The 20287-nt window shown below is 52.6% G+C and overlaps 1 protein-coding gene across 1 annotated transcript in view; it reads left to right on the top strand.

The window, feature by feature from the left end:
• The first annotated feature begins 1229 nt into the window (after positions 1 to 1229).
• ANKMY1 (ankyrin repeat and MYND domain containing 1) overlaps positions 1230 to 20287 on the top strand; it is a 22452-nt gene continuing 3394 nt past the window's right edge. Inside the window, exons 1-4 of the mRNA XM_012662412.1 lie at positions 1230 to 1369; positions 4087 to 4276; positions 7747 to 7890; positions 18105 to 18577. Coding sequence (XP_012517866.1) covers positions 1230 to 1369; positions 4087 to 4276; positions 7747 to 7890; positions 18105 to 18577 — 947 coding nt within the window. The remainder of the gene's footprint in view (positions 1370 to 4086; positions 4277 to 7746; positions 7891 to 18104; positions 18578 to 20287) is intronic.

Raw genomic sequence — 20287 nt, 5'->3', positions numbered from 1 at the left:
CCAGAGCTGCTGTAATAAAGCGACACCAAATGGGCGGGCTTAGAACAGCGTATTCTTCTGTTTGTGTCTCCAGACCTCCCTCTGCTAAGGACGCGCCACTGGACCTAGGCCCGCCCTAACCCAGCGTGACCGCTAAAGACCCCGTTTCCAAATAAGGTCACGTTCACAGGTAAGGGAGGAGACGCCTTTCAACCTACAGCAGGTGCTACGACCTCACGGGTTTGCAGGATGTTCTGAAGTTTTACTTGGCTTTTCTCTCCCTAACTGTGAATTTTGAACAGCTCAGCTTGCTCGGAGGGAACGGCGGCGAGGGGACCTGGGGACCCGAGGGGCAGGTCTGAGAGGCCGCGGGCCAGGGGATCAAGGAACCAAGGTGGCCACCGGGGGACGCGGGGGGCCCGGAGGAGAGAGACGTGCACTGGGGCAGCGCGAACACGGTGTGGAGGAGGCGCCCCTGGAACCCTAGAACCCCGGCCCGGCTGCCTCGGGCCTCAGTCCAGGCAGCAGGCCACGCGGAGGACCGGGGGCGGAGCTGGGGCGGGGCCAAGAGGAGGAGCTGGTAGGAAGGGGCGGGGCCAAGGCGAGGACTGGCGGAGCCCGGGCTGGGGCGGGGCGGGGCGGAAGGGGCGGGGCCAAGGCGGGGATTGGCGGATCCCGGGGCGGGGTGGTGACAGACCGGGGAAGGACCGGGACGGGGATTGGCGGAGCCCAGGCGGGGCGGGAGCAATGATTGGTGGGGCGGGGCGGAGGCGGGGCGAAGCCCGTCTCTAGGGAAACCCGACGCTCTCCGGCAGTGCGCAGGGTCCGCTGCGTGGGCCGCTGTCCTGGGCGAGCTCTCCGGGTCTCGGTGCGGCCTGCGGTGGGGGCGCGGGAGCTGGGGCTGCGGGACGCTGGCGCCCCGCGGGGCGTCCCCGGGCAGGCCGCGGAGGGCTGTGATCCGGGTGGGGACCCCCCGTCTCCCGCAGTCGGTGTCTGGCTGCCCCAGGGCCGGCTTCCGAGCCCGCCGGGAGGGACCCGCCGACAGTGGCGCCCTCGGCGGCCAGCAGCGCAGGCCGAGCTTCGCCCCGCGGAGGGGCCGGGACCTGGTTCCCCAGATGCTGAGCTCGGCCGGGCGGGCGCGGGGGCCGGACCCGGCGCGACTGAGGGGCGCTGGCTCCCCGGGGCGGGTCCCGGCGGGAGCCCGGGGCGAGCGCGTGGTTCCGTCCGACTTGGCTTCCAGGTTCCAAAATATGGAAGGCGGTGGCTCCTCCTTGGACTACGAGGTCTCAGAGGCCTGCAGCCTCCGCCGCCCGCCGGAGCGCGAGGGCAGTGCGATCTCCGCTGCTGTGGACGTGGGGTTCCTGGGGAGCCGTCCGGTCGTCGCCAAGAGGTGCGGAGCCCCCCGGGGAGGTGGGACCATGACCCGGGGGCCCGGAGTTGGCCGGGGTGCATCCTTGTGGCAAGCATTAAAAATCGCTAAGTGTTGTTTTATCCGCAAAATACTAGCCTCTGGAGAAATAGCAAAGCCTCAACGTTATAACTACGACCACGGAGGAAAATGACGGTGATGGCTAACTGGAATCCACGCAGGTCTTCGCATGTTCCCTGCTCGCCTGCACACGCTGCCCGCCCTGCCCACCCGATTTCACCTCCTAGCAGACAACTTCTTGTTTGTTTTTGAGACAGGGACTCGCTCTGTTGCCCAGGCTGGAGAGCAGTGGCGTCAGCCTAGCTCCCAGCAACCTCAGACTCCTGGGCTTGAGCAGTCCTCCTGCCTCAGCCTCCAGGGTAACTGGGTCTACAGATGTGTGCCGCCATGCCTGGATCATTGTTAAATTATTGTGTGGAGACAGGGTCTCACTATTGCTCAGGCTGGTCTTGGACTCCCGGCCTTAAGGAGTCCTCCCACCTTGGCCTCCCAGAGTGCTGGATTACAGGCGTGAGCCACCGCGCCCAGCCCCTTCACCGCCTAGGGGATGTAAGGATACATTTGCCTTACAAGATGGGGTTTCCCACATCAACATGGCTTCTTCACAGCTGTGAGTGTTAATAGTAAGGGCCACTTTGGGCCAGGGGCTGCCCTCAGGGGCTTCCTGTAGCAACTCATGAAATCCACCTGGAACCCTGTTATATGTTTCCCCAGTGTGGATTCAATGCTTGTGCACCTCCAAAATTCACATGTCGAAGCTCTGCCCCTCAATGTGATAGTATTTGGAGGCGGGGCCTTGGGAGGTGGTTAGGGTTAGATGAGGTCTTGAGGATGGTCCCCCATGATGCGATTGGTGTCCTTATAAGAAGAGGAAGAGAGAACAGAGCTCCCTCCTCTCTCACCATCCAGAAGGCAGCTGCCCATAAGCCCTCACCGGGAAGCTAATCTGCCTGCACCTCGACTTTGGACTGCCATGCTGCAGAACTGTGAGAACTGGATGTCGTTCAGCCACCCAGTCTGTGGTGCTTTGTTACAGTGGCCCAAGCTGGCCTCCCCGTTTTGCAAATGAGGAAACTGAGTCATGAAAGGTGTAAGGAACCCATCTAAGCCAAACAGCCAGAGGTGGCAGAGCCGAGTGGCCAGGCTTTTGCCCACTGTGCCCGCTGACCATTTCTGGTGACCCCACAGTGGGCCTCACAGATTTTCCTGCGTGACCTCAAAATCAGTTCCACTTTTTTTTCAGGGAAAAAATTGAAGTTTCTGTTTCTTTCATTCGCACTGTGGACTGTCTTTGGTGGTTGTTGAGATATGTATTTCTTATGAAACAAGTAATGCCTGTCCTGTGTAGCTCGGCGCGTCAGTTTGCTAGGGCTGCCACGACAGAACACTGCAGACTGGGGGTGGCTGGAACAGCAAAGCTGTCCTCTCAGTTCTGGAGGCCGGAAGTCCGAGGTACAGGTTTTGGCAGGGCTGGTCCCTTCTGAGGCCGGGAGAGGGTGTGTTCCAAGCCTCTCCCCTGGCCTCCTAGGGCTGCGCCTCCTCTGTCCGTTCACGCTGTTTCCCTCTATGCATTTATCTGTGTCCAAGTTTTCCCTTTTTATGAGGACACCAGTCATACTGGATTAGGGTTTGCCCTAATGACCTCATTTTAACTTGGTTACCTCTGTAAAGACCTCATCTCCAAATAATGTCACACCGTGAGGTCCTGGGGTTTAGGACTCCAAGAATGAGGGGCACAATTCGACCTGTAACAGCAGGCGAGTGCAAGGACAACCACGCCGCACCCACGCCACAGCCCTGACCACTGCCACGCGTGGGGGCTGTCCTTCCTGGCTCCTTTCTGTGTTCGCGAACCAATATGCTACACGCCGATTTTGTGTTCCTAGCAGCCGAATCCCTTCTTTGCTGACCAGATGGTTTGTTTAGACTTTGTGGCTCGTGCCTGGTGTTCGAGGGCTAGCGGTCAGAGTGGAGGGTTCCCAGCCCACGTGTTGCCTAGCCAGCCCCCCAGCCTGACAGCAGGACAGCCCTGTAGACAGGGACACCAGCGTGCCGCACCCCCAGACGGCTCTGTGCCGTTGAGAGGGAGGTGGGTGTGTGTGTGTGGTGGGCGCAGGGTGGGACCCACTTGTAAGTGACGACAAATCCACCCTCACCCGTGCTGTCTCCCTGTTGCTGTACGTCCCCCACCCCGTGTCCCTCCATCCGCCATCTGTCCAGCTTACTCCAGCTGGCCGCCTCTCAAGCTGCTCTTGGACCCTCCATGGGTCCACATGTGTGTGTTGAGTGTCTGCTTCCTGCCCGGCTGCTGCTGCTGGCTCTTGCGAGAGGACCCTACCCTGTGCTCATGTGCCCAGCAGATGGCTGGGGTGGGGCAGAGGCCATTGGGGCCCAGGTGGTGGAGGCGGCAGGCCCTGGGCAGGAGAGGGCTCGCTGATCCCACCTCCAGGGCCAGCAGCCATTCACCCCATCTGTTTGCTCCCTTCCTGCGCTTTCCACGTCCCGTGTGACCCGGGCAGTCGCCGCACCGCTGTGCCTCATGTTCCTTTCTGTGGGATGCGGATGACAGCGGCACCTCCCTCGGGTTGCCAGGATGAAACGCAACAGTGGTTTGCACTCGAACACTCTGAAGATGCTTCAGCCGCTTGCCCTTCTCTCCCTCTGCTCTGCCCTTCTAGGAACCTCTCGACAGCCCCTGAGGAGGAGGAGGAGGAGGAGGAGGGCCCTCTGAGGGAGCAGGACCTGAAGGAGGCCTACGTCCAGCTGGTCCGGGGCGTGCAGGAGTGGCAGGACGGCTGCGTCTACCGGGGGGAGTTCGGGCTGGACGTGAAGCTCGGATATGGCGAATTCTCTTGGCCCACGGGCGAGGTAGCTCCCTTCCCCTCCTCCCCTGGGGCTCGGGCGGGGCTCGGCCGGTGGTGCCTGGCGTCTCTCCTTCTAAGAGCGGGATGCCACGGGCACTTTTGGGTCCATCAACAGGAAGGTGCTAGGCTAATGTCTTTGCTACTCTAGAAATGTCCAGAGAAAACACCCTTCCCGACTCCAGATGTCAGGCCATGGTTTGGCCTCGGGTCCGTAGGATGAGGTTTGGGAAGCTGTGACTTAAGAAGATAAATTCTTATTCTGAGAAAATGTTTTAAAATTGTGAATTATGGTAGCAACTAGTATATTCACGTTGGTGAAATTGCCTTGTGTTTAAGATTCAGCAACAGGCAAAGGGTGTTCTCAAAGACAAAATGAGAATATGTGCTTGCACCCCATGCTGGGCTGTGCCCAGGACCCCAGTGGAGACTTGCTGGGCATGGCCGTCGGGACCGGGACCCTGCAGCCAGAGCTGTCTGCTCCCGCCGTCCTTGGCTGGGTGGAGTGGCCTGGCGTGCAGCAAAGCTGGGATGTGTGCTGAGTCTTGGGGGGCTTAGGTCCTCTCGCCGTGGGATGCTGGGTTCTAAAGATCTCCCAGTGATGTGTTCCCATCCCTGCTACTCCGGGCGCAGTGGAGGACTCTGCCCTGGTGTCGCCCTGAACATTGTGTGGTTCAGCTGAGACCGTCTCGGGAGGCAGCCCAGGCGTGGGTGTATATTTGGGGTCGTTACAGAGTCACCTGGCACCGGGGCCCATTCAGGGCTTCTTTGGGGCTGCCTGGGCTCCCGGCTCCATCCCTCTCCCACACTTTGCTCTCTCTGGAGACCCAGCTTCTGTGGCTTTGATGCCCGAGGCTGGAGACACCTGGCCCATCCCCCGCTCATGCACCTGCTCCCCCCAGGTCAAGAAGCAGATGGAACTGGAATTTCTCAGGCCCAGTTCTGAAGTCCCACGAGTGTCTGCTGGCCCAGCTTGGTCAGACGCTCACCCCCGTTCGGGCAGCTGTGGCCGGGGGCAGGGCCATGGCAGACACGCATGGCCATCTGCTCTTTTCGGTGGGGGCATTTTCAGGGCAGTTGCTGTGAGTCAGGCAGACACCCCAGTAGAACATTTCATTCAGCAGGTGCAGGGGCAGTGGATGGGTGAGGCTGGGCTCAGGAGCGCCAGGGCTGGGGAGGCGTGCTGGGTGTCACTGGTGCATGGAGGGTGGTGGGGCCATGAAGGTGCCCAGAGGAAGGCAGGGTCTCAGGGTGGAGCCTGGGGAGGGGTGGGGGGCTGTGGGGGAGAAGAGGGACAGGAGTCCTCCAAGCCCAGTCGAGGAGCAACTGCAGGTGGAGGTGGGGCTTCCAGGCACCCCAGTCCTGCACCCACTGTCCACATGTTGCCAGCGTGCCCGGAATGCTGCCCGAGTTCAGGGGAGACTCCAGGCCTCGTGTGACCAGGACAGAGGCCGGGAGAGCGGGACCCTGGTGGGTGCTGATCTATGAACACAGATCCCCACGACAGCCACGGTTCCTGCGCATTTGTCCCTCCAGCATGTGTCTCCGGTCTGCTGGTTTCTCCTTCGCCCACGTCAAGGCTGCAGAGCCCTGGCTCGTGGCGCGTGGTTCCGAGCCCTCCCGACCCCAGTGCTCCCCAGGGAAGGGAGACCAGCAGGCGAGCATCTAGGTGGAGGGTGAGCTGGTTACTGCCAGGGCAGGGGCCCCGGGTCCATGGGGCAGATGCTTGCCCAGCTGTGGCAGCTCATGACCCAGAGAAAGCCAGAAGGACGAGCCCCTCTCACGCCATGCCCAGGGCTCATCCACTCTGTCTATTTGAAACACAGGGCGAGGCAGCGTCAGTTCCAGCGTGCCTGTGGAAGACCGAGGAGTGGGCAGAGGGGGGTGGATTTACTCCCCTGACACTTGCGTTCCAGGAGTGGCACATAAATCTCTCATGCATGGAAATGCAAGGAGTTGAGGGCTTAATGTTCCCCTATAATTCTGTATCCCCAATCTGCAACTTAAGATCACTCTTACTTGGGTAGACTCTCTGATAAACTGCGTAGCATCATATAATTAAATGAATGCCCACTTTGGGAGGCCGAGGCGGGAGGATTGCTTGAGGCCAGGAGTTTGAGACCAGCCTGAGCAAGATGGAGACCCGTCTCTATAAAAAAAATTAGCCGGGCATGGTGGCGCATGCCTGTAGTCCCAGCTACTCGGGAGGCTGAGGCAGGAGGATCGCTTGAGCCCAGGAGTTTGAGGTTGCCATGAGCCTGATGATGCCACTGGACTCTAGCCCTGGTGACAGAGTGAGACCCTGTCTCAGAAAAAAAAAAAAGAATGCTGGCACAAGGTGGCTCCCAGCCCAGTTGCCGGTCTGCTCCCCAAGTGTCTTTGCTGGACAGGATTTTGAGAGGTGGTAACTAACAGACCCAAATTCAATGCAGCTGAAACAGAAAAGGGCCTTTGTTGGCTCTTGAAACTAGAAGTCCAGGGGGTGATGTGGCCTCAGGTGTGGCTGGATCCAGGGGTTCTAATGACCCATCAGGCCCTCCGTCTTTTCAGCTCCTCGTTGTGGGGGCTAAGACTGCTGACCTTCCGCCGTCCGGCCAGCCCCTGGGGGCCTGTCACACACTCTGGAAGGGAGAAAGGCCCCAGCACGATGCTAGTCTGGCTGGGGGATGGGTGAAGGGGCCAAGCCTGAGTCGAGGCTGGGGCTGCAGGTGAGGGGTCCTGCGGTTGGCCAGGCCTGGTCCGTGTAGGGGGACGGGGGTCACGTGGGGACGACGCCTCTGCAGGGAAGAGCGTCTCTGTTGTCGGAAGCAAGGGAGGGACTCTGAGCCTGCAGAAATCGCGGTCACCTTCCCGCATCGTGTTCTGTCTGGGTGGAATGTGAGCAGCTGCGCTGCACGGTGCTCCTGGCCTGCCTGCTCCTGGGGAGGGAGGTGGCCTCTGGCACTCAACGTGGGAGTCAAATCCAGGGGCTAGAAAGCCTTGTCCTGAATGTCACATTTTCCCCTCTGGCGGCCTCCGTAGAGGGCAGGCTGACACTCTCGGCCCAACGTGTACGGGGCTTGGGAAACGCCAGCAGCCTGTGTGTCCCGATGTCACAGTTCCCAGCCAGGGCCCACAGCTCAGCCCCTACCCCAGATCAGCCCTGCCAAAGCCCGGGTGGGCCCTGCCCCGGCGAGTCCCCCAGGGAGAAGGCAGGTCCATGCTTTCCTGACTCAAGGTGACCAGGCAGTTCACACCCCTCAAGCTCCCTGGCCTGAGGGGTGGTGGGGGGCGGGCGTGGCTGTGGGGGCGACTGCCTGGCGACCCCCTCTAGGTGCTGCAGGTGGCTGGCACCCTGTGGGGCCCAGCACAGCCCCGACAGCCCCCAGTCATTGCTTGCTGCCCTGTGTGGGGCTCGGGGAGCCCTCCTGGGTTTTCGGGGTGATTGGGGGATGCGTTTCTCAGGTACCGGGGGTTTCTGACCTCTGCGTCTCACAGCTGTACCGCGGGCAGTTTTACCGGGACCACCGCCACGGCCTGGGCACCTACACGTGGCCGGACGGCTCCAGTTTCACCGGCACGTTCTACCTGAGCCACCGGGAAGGCTACGGCACCATGTACACGAAGACGAGCCTCTTCCAGGTGAGGGCTGGGCTGTGTGTTCAGGCCACGGGACGAAGAAATATTTAGGTTTTGGGGTAGTTCATTTGTTTAACTTAAAAGTGGCTTTCTTTTTTTAAATGATAATAATGGTACTAATAATAAGGTATAAATTAAAAACGAAAAGCTGTCATTCCATTCCCCACAGGGATATTAGCAAGTTGTCCTGTATCCTTTAGATTAAAAAGTACACCACAAATATTTATTTTTTAATGTATACATTGGATCATTCTACACATATTACTTGAAACTTACCTTTATTTTGAGACAGAGTCTCATTGTGTTGCCTGGGCTAGAGTGAGTGCCGTGGCGTCAGCCTAGCTCACAGCAACCTCAAACTCCTGGGCTCAAGCGATCCTTCTGCTTCAGCCTCCCTAGTAGCTGGGACTACAGGCATGCGCCACCATGCCCGGCTAATTTTTTCTATATATTTTTAGTTGTCCGATTAATTTCTTTCTATTTTCAGTAGAGACGGGGTTTCGCTCTTACTCAGGCTGGTTTCGAACTCCTGAGCTCAAACAATCCGCCCGTCTCGGCCTCCCAGAGAGCTAGGATTACAGGCGTGAGCCACCGCGCCCGGCCGAAACTTACCTTTTTTTAATATGGAGAACTTGCCTGGTCTCGCAAATGTCAATGGAAAAGAAGCCGAACTCTGTAAAATAATTTAAAGAGGTTTATTCTGAGCCAAGTTTGAGGACCACGGCCCAGAGCCACGCCCAAGAAGCTTTGAGCAAGTGGACTCACTGTGGCTGGGTCACAGTTTGGTTTTATACATTTTGGGGTGACAGGAATTACACGTAAAGTCACAAATCAGTACACGGAAAGCGTATATTGGTTTGGCCCGAAAAGGTGGGATATTTCTCAAGGTGGGGGGGTGGAGGTGGTTACAGGTGGGTTCGAAGACTCTTTGGTTTGTAATTGGTTAAAGACATGAAGCTGTGTCTGAAGGCTTGGAATGTTTTAAGTTAGGATAAGGACGTCTGCTAATCACAGACAAGCCTCTGACCACATACTCAGACTGAATCGGTTTGTTGTGTAAGCCGGGACCTGCAGGTGTGGCTCAAGCTCTGTCTTGCATGGCCTCAGGCCTGTTCATGAGTCACAAAGGACATCTCCAAGAAGGGAGGGGGCGTGACAAGGCTTGTCTGACCTCCCTTCTCATGCAGCAACTCAGCTTCAGAGTATTTCTGGGGTCCCCCTGGCCAAGAGGGGGTCCATTCAGTCAGCTGGGGAGGGTTAAAGATTTTATTTTCATTCACACAAATACAGATACTCCTTCCCCACCGTTATTTTATTATAGTATAATTTACAGTAAAAGTCAGCCATTTTAATACACAGTTCTGAACGTTTTGACAAGGATAGAGTTGTGTAGCTACTACTGCAATCAAGACGTGGAACGGTTTTGTCGCCCCCAAATCTTGCCCGTGCCCTTTGTGGCAGATCTCTCCTTGCACCCTCAGCCTGCTGCTGATCCGTCCCGGCCGATAATTTTGCTCTTGCGGCCGTAGGGCCGGCGTCTTGCACTCAGGTAGCGCACCTGAGACCATCCCCATGGTGCTCCCGGAGCTCACTCCTCTGCATCGCCCAGCAACTTCCCCTCGCGAGGAGCAACCGGTGTATCCATTCCCCTCCTGAAGGACATGGGGCTGTTTCCAGGTTTTGGTGATTCTGAGTGGAGCTGCTATAAACGTGTGTGTTTAGTTGGTTTCCGTGCGTGTGAACATCGAGCACAGGTTTCCTTTCACCGGGTGAGTGTGTGGGAGCGGCACTGTGGGGTCCCGGGGTGAACGAACCTTCCACCTTCCCAAGCGGCTGCTGTCAACCTAAAGGAAGAAACTGAGGCAAAATCAATGTAAGTAGAGGGTCTATCTGGGCCAACGCGGAGGGCTGCAGCCAGGGAAGCACAGATCCAAGTTGCCCTGAACGGAGGCTCCAGTGAGCAGTAGTTACAAGGCGGTTTTTAAAGGAGAAAAGAAGGGGCAGTTTGAGAGGACGGCATTGTTAGTAAGCCATCTAGCATTAAAAAAAAAGGAAAAATCACTGCCCACAATGCCCCTTTGTTTAAGCACCTGGGGTTTAATTTGTTGTCTTTAGGAGTTTGTTTTATAACACTTGAAAAGCACGGAGCAGACAGAAAGGGTGCAGCCCTCCCCCACGTCCGCCAGACCACGCTCCCAGGAGAGGCCGGAGTCAGCCCAGCAGGGGAAAAACCGACCACAGCTGTAGCTGCGGAAGCTCCCTCCCAGCATCCTTGGGGCGGCACTTTTTTTTTTTTTTGTGCCGTGTCCTTTTCTCTCTTGGAAAGTAAAATAAACTTCGTGCTTCAAATCTGTCCTAATCTTTGATTCAAGAATTCTTTCTCAGCCGGAGGTGCAAGTTCCAACCCTGACGTTGTGGTGGCCCACAGGGGGACTCACTTTTCTGCCTCTGTCTTGAGACTGCTCCTTCCTGTCTGCGCAGCTCCGAGGACGTCCTTCTCCTCCCTCCACGCCACCTGGAACTCGGCGAGTCTCATGGGCTCTGAAAGCGGTCACGTGCGCGAGGCCAAGAGTGGTAGCTTTTGGTTTGGTCTAGGATGAAAAACCTGGTACCAGGGCTACCACGCTCGGGATGGTGCCCTAGGGAGACACCGCCTAACCAGCCCTCCCAGCCTTCACCCAGACCCAGAGACGCTGGCTTTGGAAGAGATCTCTAGGTCTTGGTCCGGGTCAGAACCCGGGGACACCTGCTTTCTGGCTGGGTCTCTAGGTGTCTCCCATTTGGATACCCTGATTTTCTTCTCTTGCCTGATTGCTGTGGCTAGGACTTCCTGCACTATGTTGAACAGAAGTGGTGACAATGGGCAATGTTGTCTGGTTTCAGTTATAAGTGGCAATGATTTTCAATTTTTCCTTGTTCAGTATGATGTTGGCTGTGGGTTTGTCGTATATGGCTTTTATAATATTGAGGTGTTTTCCATCTAGGCCTACTTAGTTAAGAGTTCTTATCATAAAAAAGTGCTGAATTCTGTGAAATGTTTTTTCCGCATCTATCAAGAGGATCATATGGTCTTTGTTTTTGCTTCCGTTTATGTGGTGAATCGCATTTATAGATTTGTGTATGTTGAACTGTCCTCGCATCTCTGGGATGAACCCCACTTGATCATGGTGGATTTTTTTTTTTTTATGTGCAGCTGAATTCAGTTTACTAGGATTTTCTTGAGAATTTTTTCATGTATATTCATAAGGGATATTGGCCTGTAGTTTTCTTTTTTTGTTGTGTCCTTTCCTGGCTTTGGTATCAAGGTGATATTGGCTTTGTAGATTGATTTGAGAAGGATTCCTTCCTTCTCTAGGTTATGAAATAATTGCTGCAGTATAGGTACCAGTTCTTTTTCATAGGTCTGGTAAAATTTGGCTGTGAATGCATCTGATCTGGGATCTTTTTTTGGGAGATTTTTTGTTGCTGCTTCAATTTTGTTACTTCGTATTGGTCTGTTCAAGACTTCTGCTTCTTCCTGATTGAGCCTAGCGTGGGTGGTTTTCAAGAATTCATTCATTTCCTCAATATTTTCAAGTTTATGTTGATAGAAATTTTTATAGTATTTAGAGATGATATTTTGTATCTCCATGGTATCAGTTGTACTATCTCCTTTTTCATTTCTGATTGAGCTTGTTAGGGTCCTTTCTTTTCTGTTTCTGGTTAATCTAGCAATAGGCCTGTTGATTTTGTTCATCTTCTGGGTGGGTGGTGTGTAGAGTGTGGATAGCTGGACAAAGGGATAATTCACATCCTGGGAGGGACAGAGCGGAATGGTGTGAGATGTCATTATGCTACTCAGAATGGTGTGTAATTTAAAACTTAAGAATTGTTTATTTTTGGAATTTCCTATTTAATATTTTTTGACTGTGGTTGACTACAGGTAACTGAAACCAGGGATGGCAAAACTGCAGATAGGAGGGAGGGGACTACTGTACTTTTCTCATGGTTTGTCTTTCTCTGTAATTTTACTTTCAGCTTTTCTGTTTCATTATATTTTAGATATTTGTTCACTTTATTTTTGAAAACGTGTATATGTGCATGCTTATTTGAATCTAGTTCAATGATTGTCATTGGACATTTAGACCTGCACGTCCCGTATGGTGGCCACTAGCCACGTGTATCTACCGCGCACTCGAGGTGCGGCTGGTCCGCATTAAAGTGTGTGTGAATGTGAATCACGCCAGATCCTGAAGAGTTATTGAGGAAGAGAATGGAAACTCTCTCAATAATTTCTAATATTGAATATATGTTGAAATCATATTTTGGAAATATTTAATTAAATGAAATTATTATCTAAAACTTAATTCTACCTGCTCCCTTTTACTTTTGGTAAAGTGGCTGCTAGGAGAGTTTTGATTTTCAATGATATATTTGGTTTGTGAGTTTTCTTTTGGAAAGCTCTGATTTAGATCATGTACATTTACTATCAGTAGTCATATATTTGGCCTTAAATCTACTATCTTATGTACTTTTTATTTAGTCTATCTAGTCTACATTTATTCTGTCTTTTCTCATCTTCATTTGAATTGATGTATTTTGTTTTTACATCAGTTGCAAACTTGTACGTTCTTTTCCTACTCTTTTAGCACTACCCTAAAAATTACAGTATGAGTTCTTGACTTATTAATTCTAGTATTATTAATACCTCTACTTTCCTCTAGGAAGATATACAAATCTTAGACTATTTTAACTCCACTTATCCCCTTTTGAGTTCTATTATTGAGATCTATTAAAAGTATATAGGAGGTTGGATGAAATTTGGGGAGGTGACAGATATTTCTATGGCCCCCGATGGTAGTGATGGTTTCTTGGGTGTAAACTTATTCCTAAACTCATCAAGTACATGCTTTAAATATGTACAACTTCTTACATGTGAATCATACCTCAGTACGGTGGCTTTCTGTCTATCCATCCACCTGTCTATATTTATATCTATCTGTACCGTTCTACCTCTAAGAAATTGTTACTGTTTAATACAGTCAATGTTTGTAGATTTACCCGGGTATCATCACCTTCTCTGCACTTATTCCTTCCTGCATTTCTGATCTTTCATCAACAGTCAACTTTCTTTCTGTCCAAAGAATACCCTTAGAATTTGAATGTGTATCTGAAGATGACATATTGTCAGGTTTTGGGTGTCTGAGAATTAGTGCTTTTCACCTTAATTCTTGAAGAATACTCCCCAGGCCCTGGAATTCTAGGTCAACAGTTGTTTTCCCTGAGCACAGAGAGGATCCCATGCCCTTGTTTCCCAGGTTCCATTTTTGCTGCTGGGAAGTCCACCGTCAGTCTAACTATTGCTCTTCTGAATATAATCGGTCTCTGTCTGCTCTACATTTCTGTCTTCCTCTTTGGTTTTCTGCAGCTTCACTAGGATGTGTCTAGTTATGGATCTGGAAAATTCTCAACTATTTATTTCTTCACAGCTTATCTCTGCCTCATTTTCTCTCTTCTCTTTTTCTGGGGCTCCAGTTGCAGGTATGTTAGACGTACTCACAGTGCCCTCTGTGTCTGTTATTTTCATTTCTTTGTCTGCCATTCTTTATCCTGAGTATTTAGTTCTTCCAGGTGAATCAGTTTCTTAGCCTTTCCTTATATTTTTGGGTCAGTTTTATTGAGATATAGCTTGCATGCAATAAAAATCACTGATTTTAAGTGAACAACGCAGCAAGTTTTGGACAAATGTATCAATATATCGTCAAGTCACCACCACCGTGATCATGATTTGGAACACGTTTGTCTCCCGCAGGATTCCTTCCCGTCCCTTTATAGTCAATGCCACCTCCACCCGCTTGCCCTTCACAACCACGAATATGCTTTTTATCATTGCAGTTTCCCCTTTTCTATAATTTAATATAAATGGCATCATATTGCATGTAGTATTTTGTGTTTGATTTCTGTTGCTTAGGGCATGATTCTTTAGAGATTCATATATGTTTTACATATTTTAGTAGTTCTTTGTTTCTTATGGAGTAATGTTCTGTTGTGTAGATACAATGCAAAATTTTTTACTGATTCATCAGTAGATGCATATTTGAGTTCTTTCAAGTTTTTGTTTATTATGAATAAAGCTGCTTAGAGCAGTTGATCACAAGTCTTCATGTGGACATGTCTTTATTTTCACTTTTTAAAGAACGAGGTTTATACTTTGGAAAAAGGAGCTTTATTTCTCATGAAGGGGTCTCAGTGCACAGTAGCCATTCGCGGGCTGGGAAACTCCGCTCTGTCCACAGCCGGGAACACATGTTTCTGGGAACAGAACAGGTAAAAGGGAACAGGACTTTACAGTGAGCACGGTGGCTAAATATACCTATTTCACAAGCCGTGAGAGGAGTCACGAATATTTATGAAGAGGGACCGTGCACGTGAGTTGTGCTTCATACCTGCTGTCCCGTCATGGCTGGGAACTCAGTTTTAAAGATTTTTCTGGGGTCTTCTTGGCTGAGAGGGGTCTTTTCAGCCAGTGGGGGGCTTAGGATTTTATTTTTAGTTCACAACTTGGATAAATCCTAAGAGTGGGATTGCTGGTCACAATGGTAAGTATGTGGTAGATTTTATAAGAAACTACCAAACTGTTTTCCAAAGTGGTTGCGCCATTTTGCATTTCAACCATCAATATATGGAAGTTCCAGCTGCCTCACACCCTTGTCAATGTCTGGTAGTGCCCGTCTTTCCATCGTAGCCATTCTTATGGGTGTGCTGTGCTTTATGGTTTGAATTTGCAATGCTGTAATGACTAATGATATTGAACACTTTTTTGATGTTCTTGTTTTCTATCTACGTATTTTCTACGGTGAAGTGTTTGTTAATGTGTTTTACTTATTGCTTTTGATTGCATTATTTGTGCTCTTATGGAGTTACAGCGTTCTTTATGTATATTATGGGATACAAGCATTTATTAGTTATTTGATTTATAAATATTTTCTCCCAGTAGTAGCTTGTCTTTTCATTTTCTTAAAAATGTCTTTTGAAAAGCAGATTTAAAAACATTGTGATGAAGTCCAACTTTCCAATTTTTGTTTCATGTTTCTTACTTTTCTGTGTCCTATTTAAGAAATCTTTGCATGACCCTAGGTTACTAAGATTTTCCTCCATGTTTTCTTCTAAGTTATATGGTTTTAGCCCTCACCTTTAAGTCTGTGGTCATTTTGAGTTAATTTTCGTGTTGTGCGTGAAGCTAGGGTTGGCGCTTTCTCCCCCTTGTCCTGCCCCGCCTTGCTTTGCGGGTGTCCAATGTTCCAGCTCCATCCCTGAAAGATGGTCATTCCCCACGGCCGCGCCTGCGCATCTCGGTTACGAGTCACATCTGACGCACGTCTGCTTGTCTTTCTTTTTGTGATGTTGGGATTGACGAGTGGGGGGTGGGAACAGCCACACTCCGTCCAGTGCAGTGACCCACCAGCCTCTCCTGCAGTGGTTTCAGACAGTGCTGATGGTCGTTGTCTAGAGCTGTTGTTTCATTAGGGGGTGCAGATAGTTATGTCGTAATTCTATTACTTGTCTTGCATTTATTAACTAGAATTCTTTAATTGTAAGTGAATTTCTTTGTCAATTGTTTGGTTACCTTGAGGTAGAAAAGGCAAGATACATAGTTGATCTTTTCCTTTTTTAAAATCAGCTCTCAGAATAATAAATTGATTTCCTAACACCATTCAATGGTGATCAATGAAGGTTAGTTTTTTTCGTATCTTTATAAATTTATGAACTTTAATATATTTGACGTGTTTCAGTCTACTGCAGTTTTTATGGTTTTTGGTGCCCACATTGGTCAGGGAAAGCCTCTTCAGTTGTTGAGATTTTGACGCAACTCCAGCAGGTGCTGGTATCGAGAGCTTGCTTCTTTCTGCTCTGATGAGCGGGTCCCGGCTCGTCGGTGCACGTTCTGCCCTGACCTGCATCGCCCGTCCATCCGTCGGACCTGGCTCTGTTAGTGGGGCTGGGTGTCTGGGGACTGTGGGGGTGTCAGGACACTGCCTTGGCTGGTTATGATTTCTAGGTTTTTTTCGGTAGAAAGAGCTAAAAAATACTTTCTAGAGATGAGAAAATACATCTTCATTTCATACTGATATTTCCAATTCTGATTTAGGGGTACAGGGTTTTTACTTACTAGCTGTGGTATTTGTATTCCTCTCCTCTGAAGCTGACAACGTTGGTTTCTAGCCATTAACAGAATTTCTTGTTTGCTTTATCTTGTAAAACTGTTCAATCGTTCAGAAAAACAACACAGCAGCATCACTGCCATGACAATTACCGAGGACAGGTCGAGGTTCCTTTGCTGTTCTCTTTGTCCCGAAGGCTTGTTCCATGGGGCGTGGACTCAGGTCACCGCATAGGGAGCCACGGGACACGATTCCTCTCTGATTGACCCTCCGCCTGCATATAGAGCCACATTCACTTGTTTTGTTTTGCTTGCTTTCTTAGGATCCTGTTTTTAAAATCTTTCTTTCATTCCGTTTTGTAATCGTGAGAGTAATTCACGTTGTTCCAGAGTCAAATCTAGAAAACGGGGTCTGCGCAGAGGAGTTCAGCTCTGACCCTTTCTCCTCCGTCTTGGCCCCTCCCTTGCCGTAGGTGATCGTCTTACAGTCTGGGGCTTGTCTTTGTGTTTACGAAGCGTGAACAACCGTTCATGCGTGTTCCTTTCCCCGTGCACTTCCCTCCGCCTGCAGTTTCCACGTTGTCCTGAAGACAGACCTGTCCTTCACCGCGTTCGGGAAGGACTGGTGACGGGGACCCTCCCCGAGTCGTCGTGTGTGGACAGTGTTGCGGTGAACGGTCTCGCACACGCATCCTTCTGCATGCCCGCTGGAGATCCGCGGGACGCCTTCTGAGAAGTGGGATTGTTTGTTCAAAAAGCAAACGCAAATCAGAAACAGAATTTTCAGTCTGTACGACATTCGTCCTGTGGACACACCCTCTTTTATTCAACCTTTGGGATATTGTTATTCTTATTTGCTGTTATAAATGCGGTTGTGGTGAGCAAATCTGTGATTGCCTCTCTGAAGACGTTCAGATTATTTCCCTCCGGCAGAGCCCAGCAGCAGGGCGGCGGGGCCAGGGGCGGCCTCCATGGACTCGACAACTGTGTCTGCAGCGGCTGCCTCCTTGCCTGCCCCACCCGGGCCCCTGCGCTTGCCAGGCCCCGAGATTTTCTTCCCAGCCCATCTGCTCCTGTGGCCGACACTGCCTTGGGGACTGTGCCCCACCCCGCCGCGCCCCAGGCCCTCCAGAACCGCCTGGGCTGCCTGTGCCCACCTCACTGCTCCCGTCTCTCCACACTGCTCCCCCAGGCACCCCACTCCGCTGAACCACTCCTCCCGCCCCGCCCCAGCTCCTGTGCAGAGCGGAGTCATCCTGGCGCAGTTTACCTGCTCTTTTCCTCCTCTGCCTCCGCGTCCATGTTGCCAGCTCCTTGTGGGCCGGAGCCAAGCGCCAGGAAGCCTCATGCCCAGTGTCCAGCCCTGGCCTTGCGGCCAGAGGTGCTCAGGCGGGTGCGAGTGGAGGGAGACCCGGAGCTGGGAGCCTTCCCTTTCGCAGACGGGGCACAGGCCCAGGGAGCCCGGCGTCCCTGCTGTTCCCTGCTTCAGGCCCCACACCCTGCTTGCGTGGTTTTCTCTGACCACCTGGTGACCCCCAGGCACCCTTCCCCACCATCTCAGGAGGACGCACCTGCCCTGGGAAGGGGCGCGTCCTGGGCTGCCTGCCCGACGTGGGGCAGCTGTCGCTCCCATCTGGAGTCAAAGGCCCTCCTGGGCACGCCTCTCTGAGGAAGAGACTGCCCAGCCCAAAGGAAAGGCCTGCAGGTCGCTGGCTGTGCTGGGTTTCTGGGGAGCAAGGATTAGCTCCTCCTCCTCTTCCTCCCCCCCCTCCTCCTCTCCTGTGAGTCCTCTTCTTACCTCTCCCTTCTCAGAGGCCCCTGGCGGCCCTGCCCCCATCTCTCCTGTCGAGCCCCGTCACGCCCTTCTCCGCCAACACATGCGGGGTTTGGGCCTCAGCTGCCTGTCCGAGAGAGCGGGTCTGGCCTGTGTGTGCCCAGCGCCTGGCTCGCGCTAAGCTCAGCAAACGCTGATGGAACGAGGGAATACGTTTCTTAGAATGTGTCTTCCTTTGATATTCGCAAAGAGGACAGCCCTGCTGACCGTCTCCTCTCGGCCCCGCTGAACGTTCCTTCGCAGGGGCTGTACAAAGCAGACGAACGGTTTGGTCCGGGCGTCGAGACCTACCCCGACGGCAGCCAGGACGTGGGGCTGTGGTTCCGGGAGCACCTCATCAAGCTGTGCGCCGCGGTGCCCGGCGGCTTCTCCCTGCGCAGCCGCCCCGAGCTCTCCGGCTTCCGCACGGGCGCTCCTGCCAGGATCCGCCTCTCAGACGTGGAGACGATGGGCTGGGGCCTGCGCGAGGGGCAGGACCCCTTTTTCTACGAGTATAAGCGGTTTCTTCTGAATGACGACCTGACGCTGCCCCCAGAGATGTCCATCTACTCAACCGACAACTGCCACCTGCCCATGACATGCTCCTTCCGCAAAGAGCTGGACGCCCGCATGTTCGCCAACGATGTTCCGCCGTTCGTGGAGGATGGGGAGCCCTGGTTTATAGCAAATGAGACCCCGCTGTTGGTCAGAATCCAGGAGCAAGCGTACAAGTTCAGGTGACCAGTCCGCTCTTTCCCTGTGTCGTGCTGTCCCTTCACACGCAGGGCGGGTTCCTCAAGTGCTCAGCGCCGGGCGCTGCTAAGGGCCTGAGTAGCTCTCAGAGTTGTGCCCCAGGTTAAGGTCAATGCGCTTGTCTCACTGGGCGACTGACACAGCCCAGCAGTGAAGAGGGCGGGAAGACCCTGTGCTGTGGTGAGTGGGGAGGGGCACCCAGGAGGGAGGGCAGCGGCGAGCCAGGCGGGGCTGTGTCTGTCTGCACAGGGGAGCGGATCCCAGGATCCCTCTCGCCCACTCTTGGGGGGAGCGGTGATGAGGAGGCTGCTGACTGAGTGTGCAGCCAGGGGAGCCTGAGGCTGGTGTGCGGCCCTGGACGGGGTGTGGCGGGGGATGGTCTCCCGAGTCGTGGGGCTGAGGGCAAGTCCTGGGTCTGGGCCCTGTGCGTGGTCCTCTTGTGCAGGTTGTAGCTGGTGCCCCTGGCCCCCAGAATGGTGTCTGTGATGAGAGTTCTGTGGGTCCAGTCCCTGCTCATGACTGCCATGGAGAGAAGGGTTTATCATCAGTGTCACATGTTCACACAGGATCTACCCCAGAGCCAAAGGAGGGAGCACAGGTTAGGGTGGGTGGGGGTATGCCAGGCCTGTGGCTTCTCCAGGGATGGTATGAAAAGATGGACCTGCTCTGTTGGTCTCCAAAGAACCCTGCCATCCCACCTGGAGCCCCAGGAAAGTCAGTGGCCACATAAGGAAAACTGCTTAAATTCTTTAAGTTAAAATATTCAAGAACATTTTAACCCTTTTCTTAAACTTTGTCTTCAGATATCAATAAACTGTTTATAATGCATATTTTGTGGGTACAAGTGGCTACTTTTCCATCCATGCAATCATCCATCCACCCACCCATCCCTCTACCCAAACAACCATCCATTCATCTATGCAAGCATCCATCCTTGCAACCATTCATTCATCCATCCATTTATGTAACCACCCATGCATCCATCCATCCATCCAATCACCCATCCATCCAATCACCCATCCATCCATCCATCCATCCACCCACCCATGCAGTCACCCACCCATCAATCCACCCATCCATGTAATCACCCATCCATGTAATCACCCATCCATCCATCTACCCATCCATCCATCAATGCAATCACCCATCCATCCATCAATGCAATCACCCATCCATCCATCCATGCAATCACCCATCCATCCTTCCATCCATCCATCCATCCATCCACCCATCCACCCATCCATGCAGTCACCCACCCATCAATCCACCCATCCATCCATCCATGCAATCATCCACCCGTCCATCCATCCATCCATCTACCTATCCGTCTACCCATCCGTCCATCCATCCACCCATCCATCCACCCATCCATGCAATCATCCATCCATGCAATCACCCATCCATCCATCCACCCATCCACCCACCCAGCCACCCATCCATCGACCCATCCATGCAATCACCCATCCATCCATCCATCCACCCATCCATCCACCCATCCATGTAATCACCCATCCATCCATCCACCCATCCATCCATCCATCCATCCATCCATGCAATCACCTATCCATCTATCCACCCATCCATCCATCCATCCATCTATCCATCCATCTACCCATCCATCCACCCATCCATGTAATCACCCATCCATCCATCCATCCATGTAATCGCCCGTCCATCCATCTACCCATCCATCC

Source organism: Propithecus coquereli, unplaced genomic scaffold (genome assembly GCF_000956105.1).
Source record: "Propithecus coquereli isolate 6110/MARCELLA unplaced genomic scaffold, Pcoq_1.0 Scaffold763, whole genome shotgun sequence".
NCBI lineage: Eukaryota > Metazoa > Chordata > Mammalia > Primates > Indriidae > Propithecus > Propithecus coquereli.
This window is presented reverse-complemented; position numbering and strand designations above follow the sequence as displayed.